At 19.0% G+C, this 6,988-nt stretch overlaps 3 protein-coding genes across 3 annotated transcripts; 1 reads left to right on the top strand and 2 right to left on the bottom strand.

The window, feature by feature from the left end:
• LOC122713814 (U3 small nucleolar ribonucleoprotein protein IMP3) lies at nucleotides 1-1,012 on the bottom strand. The gene is made up of 4 exons (XM_043934593.1): nucleotides 782-1,012; nucleotides 388-702; nucleotides 241-313; nucleotides 1-152 (listed from the first exon to the last, which is right to left on the bottom strand). The coding sequence occupies exons 1-4, from the start codon at nucleotides 916-918 to the stop codon at nucleotides 129-131; spliced, it is 549 nt and encodes a 182-aa protein (XP_043790528.1). The 5' UTR covers nucleotides 919-1,012; the 3' UTR covers nucleotides 1-128.
• On the top strand, nucleotides 891-1,961 carry LOC122713815 (small integral membrane protein 8). The gene is made up of 3 exons (XM_043934595.1): nucleotides 891-1,027; nucleotides 1,274-1,471; nucleotides 1,794-1,961. The coding sequence occupies exons 2-3, from the start codon at nucleotides 1,370-1,372 to the stop codon at nucleotides 1,950-1,952; spliced, it is 261 nt and encodes an 86-aa protein (XP_043790530.1). The 5' UTR covers nucleotides 891-1,027; nucleotides 1,274-1,369; the 3' UTR covers nucleotides 1,953-1,961.
• Nucleotides 1,962-3,827: 1,866 nt separating this feature from the next.
• LOC122713719 (aspartate aminotransferase, cytoplasmic) lies at nucleotides 3,828-6,351 on the bottom strand. The gene is made up of 6 exons (XM_043934442.1): nucleotides 6,165-6,351; nucleotides 5,539-5,829; nucleotides 5,201-5,457; nucleotides 4,846-5,123; nucleotides 4,628-4,770; nucleotides 3,828-4,559 (listed from the first exon to the last, which is right to left on the bottom strand). Exons 1-6 carry the CDS (start codon nucleotides 6,274-6,276, stop codon nucleotides 4,396-4,398), a joined length of 1,245 nt encoding a protein of 414 aa, XP_043790377.1. The 5' UTR covers nucleotides 6,277-6,351; the 3' UTR covers nucleotides 3,828-4,395.
• Between the last annotated feature and the right edge of the window lie 637 nt (nucleotides 6,352-6,988).

Here is a 6,988-nt window from a genome sequence, read left to right as displayed (position 1 = left end):
AAATGTATGATATAATTTATAAAATATAAGAATTAAATATTTTAGTAATTAATACTAATAAACTTATTAGTAAAAATTAAGAAAGATACATATATAATGAAATTTTAATTTTAATATTCGTATCTTATTTATGCTATATCAAAATCATCTCTCTGTAATAGAAAAGTATATAACATTAATAAGTGTAATAAATTTAATATTAATTTAATATATGATATGAATATATACTTTATTACTTACAGCATCATTGTATTCTAATACATGTATTTTAATAGCTGATGTGTCTACCCAAGTAACAAAATCTTCCAGATTTCTATATTTATTTTTTAATATTTATTTTATTATTTTATTTATTTCATATTTTATTTAAAAATATTTGATGCATACCTTGTTATTAAAAATGCTGGATCTTTTACAACTTCTGTACCAACTCTAACATGACCTTGTTCTATGAATTGTGTAGCCATTTTTAAGTTTTGGCTCATTTTATTTCGTACCATAACAACTGGCAAACGTCTTCTACAAAATGAACTGGCACTCACTTTTTGTGTTAAAGACAAATCCCATTTTGTTGCTATAAGTCCCATCATATATAATTTCTCTAATAATAATGCACTCTGCTCTATTCGAAATGGATGTTCTGCGTCAATTTCTTTAATTTTTTTGCCTAATTCACGAATTTCTCGTGCCAATTTATTATATCTGGAATAATTAATGTTAATATATAATTATGTTGCATATATATTTATAAAATTTATGTTTAATAATGCAATAGACTTACTTCGTATAATCTTCTCTTTTTTGTATTCGATAACGTTTTAAAATTTTTATTTCGTGTAAATTATTATCTGCTTCCCATGATATAAAATCAACTTTTTTTAACAATTTCTGTTCGTGATATTTTAATTTTCGTACCATAATTGTCACAATCAAATAATTATTATTACGTGTAAAGAATATAAACTATAACATATACTTAACTTGCATCTATTTATATGTTTTGAAGGTTAGGTATTTATAAGTATTTGTAAGTATAACATTAAGATTGATCAAATAAACGTTTTGTAAATAATTAAAATAGATACTAATTATTTTCTGAATATTTCAATAAAAAAATATTTGATACAAATCATTTTTTTACATCTATTTTTTTCTATTAATACAAATTTATAATAATGAATAAGATAATGTTATTTATTTATATATTTTGTATAATAATTCAAATTAAAAATTTTGATTTTTATATGCATTAACAATAAAAAATTTATTATAGGTTTTTTATTCAATTAAATAAAACATTGTAAATAATATTAAATTAAATAAGATTAACAATAAAGAATTAAATAAAAGATATTTACTTAATTTTATAATGGATAAGAAAAGCGAAAAAGTAATACCAGGTGATGGTTTACGATCTTTAAAGAGTACAATGTTATTTCGTACAATTAATTATGAATTATATGTTAAACCGGTAAGATTATTTTTTAAATTGAAGTAAATTTATAATGATTTTAATTTATTTTATTTTATTTTAATATATAATAATAATATATTATAAATATTATAGATAATAGATTGACGATTATATAATAATTATTAATTCCTAAAAAACAAAAATTCTTTATATATCATATTATATATTTTTTCATATTAAAAATTCATTATACAATTATCTAATGATAATTTATTAAATAATTAAATGTTATATGTTTATATTAAATATTTGAATTTTTAAATATAATATTAATAAATTATAAAAACATCTTCTTAAAATAATTTGATTTCTTTTTCAGAATAAAATAATAATGATTTTTGGAACCATTGCAATGTTTGGTTGTGTAGGGTATATTGTTTATATGCAACATAATTATAATAATAAAAAATACTATTCTGTAATTAATTCTAATGGAACAATTGATTTTAAAAAGAAAATATCAAAATGGACAATGTAATTTACATATTTTTTTATGTTCATTAATATTAATTACATAAAATATAGAATTATTACTTATTATATTAATTAGTTTATTATATTCTATTTTATTGTCAATTACTAATTTGCTTATTATTATTTCTATTATATATATTTCAATGATATGTAACAATAATTTAAGATTCCCTGTTATATAAAAATATTTTATTATAACACATAAATTTTTCAATTCTTATTGTGATACTTTGAATTTAATACTTATATAAATATATTAATATCAAAATAATATATTTTTTTGATATATTAATTTTAACAAAATATTATTTTGAAAAATGTAAATAGCATTTTATACCACATATATTTTAGATATACATTATATATATGTACTATACATATATACATAAAAAGTTAAATTTTGTTATTATTTTATACAAATTATTAATTTTGGCAGTATATAAGATTAATCAAAAAAGTACACTTAGGTATGTTATAATAAACAGTTTAAAAATTGTTAAAAACAATAATATTATGTAATATTAATAACAATAAATGTTACAATGAGTGTTATGTACATATATTTTTATAAAGAATACCATAATAGATTTAAGATATAAATACTATTTATATCTTATATATGTTTTTACATATTACTTACAATGAATAATTATTACAATTATGTTAGTTTTATAATATCTTTCTGTAATTTTTATAAAGATCTTGAATTTGGTCCAGATTTTTGAACAAGAAATGTTCTAAGCTTTTAAATTAACTGAATTATATAATAATACTAAAAATATATATGTATGTTTTTATATATGCATATAATATATATATATATAATTATATATAATATTAATATATAAAATAATATATATATTATTTATTAAATATTTTGTAAATGTATGTAGCTTTTTCATATGATTTAACATTATATATATGATTTAACAATATGTAAATATTACTTTAAAATAATTGATTATATTGTATTATATTATACATATAAAATTTAAAAAAATTCAATATGTAATTATATTTTTCATATGTAATACTTCTAAAAAAATGATTATAAAACATAATTATTATTTTATATAAATTGATATGATTTTGTTTGAAATATTTGTATCTTTTATTTCATAATTTATAAGTTATTGGAAGCATTTAGGGAAAATAAAAAATTTATTCTATTTTTAATATAGCATAATGGATTATATCTATATTAAAGGAAAGTTATACATGTTTTCTAGAATATTCTCTTGTTTTTTATTTATTTAAAATGAGACGTTTTAATACTAATTATAAGATATATTAATGTATATAACTGATTTCAATTCTATAAATACAAAAAATATAGTATCAATTTCTTTTTGTATAGAAAACGATAACAATTAATTTATCCAGAACAAAGTAGTAAATAGGAACAATGATTTCAAATTAATGATTTCAAATTTTATGTAATTCTCATAAATATATCGCTTATTATTAAAATAATTAAAGTTCTATTGTTACTTTTAATTATAATTTTTCTTCAGTCATTGATTTTTGTTAATAAAGTATTTATATATATATATATTAATTGATTGTTAAAAATATAATATCGAATATAAGATATTTATATAAAGATAACATTTTATAAAACATATTTGTTGATAGAAAAACTCTATTTAAAAAATATTTTTTTGAAAATATACAAAAAATATTTTTATTTTTATATATAATAAGAATAGTTATTTAGAATATAGTTTTAAAAACTTGGTCTCATTCATTAATAATATCACATAATATATATATATAATTCTGAAATTATTTACAAGAACATGTGATATATGATAATTTCAAACTTTATATAATGTATATGATTTAACAATTTTCTAAATAATAGAAAAATAGAGGCTTTTAAAAATTTTTGTTTATATCAGTTATAGGATATTATTATTTTAAAGTAAAGCTTATTAACGATACAAAACATTAGTTTATATATGATTAATTTTCTTTGACAAACATTAAAAAATCATTTATATCACAATGAATTTTTATTATTTCTGAATATTTTCCTACAAACTATTAAGCTTAATAAAAATCACTTTAATAATAAGCGATTATATATGTATTAAAATTTGGCATTTTCATAATACTTTGTTGATATTTTGTACTTTTAGAGACAAGGCGATTTCTAACAAAATTTTTTAAGTTATGTACGAAATAGAGAATTTACGTTAATTTGAAATTTTTTTTAAGAAATATTAAGAATTTTTTAGAAAAGAAACAAATATCTTAGATAAATATCTCAATAAATTAAATTGAAGAGAATTTTAACTAAAACAAAAATAGCTATATAATATTAATTTTTATGATTATAACATAATTTTAATGCATATAAAATATTCTTATACTTTAACAATTTCTCAACACTAAAATTTTAGTGACAATTTATAGTTATTACCATATGAAATCTGATTCATCTTTTAACATGTACAACTTTGCTTATTTTGTGGATATAATAAAATGGTTTCATAAATCGCATTTGCTACATAATCTACATTGTTTTCATTAAGTCCACATATATTTATTCTACCACTTCGTAACATATAGATGTGGTAATTATTGATTAAACATTCAACTTGTCTTTCTGAAATAATGATTTAAATAAAATAATATATTATTAAATATAACAAAATAGTTTCCTTAAATACTAACCAGTTAGACCTGTATAACAAAACATTCCTATTTGTTTAGTAATATGATCCCAAACACCTGGAGTTCCTTTTTGAACCAATTTTTCGTATAAACATATTCGCATTTCTTTTATTCTAGTAGACATTGTAATCATATGACTTTTCCTGAAATATTTTGATAATTTTAGAAAATATTTATATTTAGTGTACAATTTTATTATTTTGTTTTTTATATTATACCATTGCTTGAAGAGATCTGGATTCTGTAAAACAGTTGCAACTAATCTTGCTCCATGATTTGGTGGATTACTATACATTCCTCGGACAATCAAAGTTAACTGTGATTTAACTTGAGCTAATTCTTTTGTATCAGACATAACAACTATCAAATTTCCAACTCTTTCATTATATAAACCAAAATTTTTAGAAAAGCTTTGAGTACACATAAATTCTATTCCACGTTCAGCAAATCTTCTTACTACATAAGCATCTTTATCTATATTACCACTTGCAAAACCCTAAAAATTATATCTTTTATATTACTATTAAAATTATTTTAAAAATAGATAGCAATATATATTATCTATAATAATACTTGATAAGCAGTATCAAAAACTGGAAAAAGAAAATTTTCTTCCACTACATCTGCTATTTTCTCCCATTGTTCAGGAGTTGGATCACATCCAGTAGGATTATGTGCACATGTATGGAAAATAATTACAGCATTCTTTGGAGCATCTCTAAGATCTTTAAGCATTCCTTCTATATGAAGAGAACAGGTTTCTGGATTCCAATATCTATATTCACAAGCTCTTTTAAATCCTCCATTTAAAAACACAAGTTTGTGATTTTCTATTAATAAATATTATATATTAAAAATTATGTAAATAAATATCTTTTTCATCATTTCATTTAAAAATTATTAATACTTACCCCAAGTAGGTTTGCTATAATAAACAACATCATAGTGTAAAATACGATTTAAAAATTCAGCTGCAACACGCAATGCACCAGTGCCAGATAATGTTTGAATGCCAAAAGCATGACCTTGTGCAATAATAGGAGAATCTGTACCCAACAAAAGTCTTGTTGCTGCTTGAGAAAAAGCATCTAATCCCAAAACAGGGAGATATTCATGATTTTGTAAATCATCTGCAGCTAATGATTTTTCTACTTTCCGTATAACTGGTAATACCCATGGTTTTCCTTCACTTGTGCGATAAGCTATAAATAAATAATTTTATTATAAATTTCAGGAAATATTTGAATTATATAATAATCTTAATAATCTTATACATTATTTAATATTTAAAAAGTAATTATATTCTATAACAATATATGATATGTGTTATGTAATCACTAGATATTGCTGGAGGTCATTCAAGAACAGATTTATTAGTAATATCAAATGACAAATAAGATAATTTTAAAAAAATTTCAAGCTTTTATATTTTAAAAAATCATTTTTTAAATTATAAAAAAGAAATTATAAAAGAATTTATTTATATATATTTGTTTTTTTAAATATAAAATATTAAATTAAAAATTTTGCAACATACCTCCTATAGATAAATTCACTTTTTTTTCGTGAGTATCTTCTAAAAAAGCTTTATGAATTGCAAAAACTTCTATTGAAGGTCCTAATTTGATTCCGCAAAATCTTGTAGTCATCTTTGGAACGTTTAAATATCGAGTGATCAACTACGTATGCAACGATGTAAAATGAGAGTTAATCCGGCTCCACCATTTTATATGGAATAACAAACACATTTATAAATCTCTTGTAATCACTATGTAAGGAATATTCTTGACTTTTAAAAATAAAAATTCATTTTAAAGATAAATATTCACATTTAACATATAACTATAATTTAAATTATAATTATATAAACTTTTATTACTAATAAATTTAAATTAATTTTAATATTTAATAAATAGATATTTGATATATATTTATAACTTTAATTGTATTGCATGTAGAAATTTTATTTTTTATAAAACATAATATAAAACAAACATTAAAATATATAAATAAATTTTAATATATATATAATCATTGTTAAAAATATAAATATATATTATGATGTATTACATAAAATATTAAATATTTTTGAATTTATAATTTAAAATATACAAAATATTTATAAATATTAGCTTTTATATTTTCATGTAAAAAAAAAAATATGCATTTTACAAAAACAAACAAGATTTTATATAATTTGTAAAATAAATAATACAAAATAATACAAGTAAGAAATTTTTACATGTTAACAATTATTTAACATAAATAAGATTTTTGGAATTCCTGCTTTATCGATTGATCGTTTTTACCGTTATTTATCGTTATAGAGGTCGCCATATGTAAGTAATATATCACGTATAT

Source organism: Apis laboriosa, unplaced genomic scaffold (genome assembly GCF_014066325.1).
Source record: "Apis laboriosa isolate Shangri-la unplaced genomic scaffold, ASM1406632v1 scaffold26_cov146, whole genome shotgun sequence".
NCBI classification, from domain to species: Eukaryota; Metazoa; Arthropoda; class Insecta; order Hymenoptera; family Apidae; genus Apis; species Apis laboriosa.
Note: the sequence above shows the minus strand (reverse complement) of the source record. Positions and strands in the feature narration are given on the sequence as shown.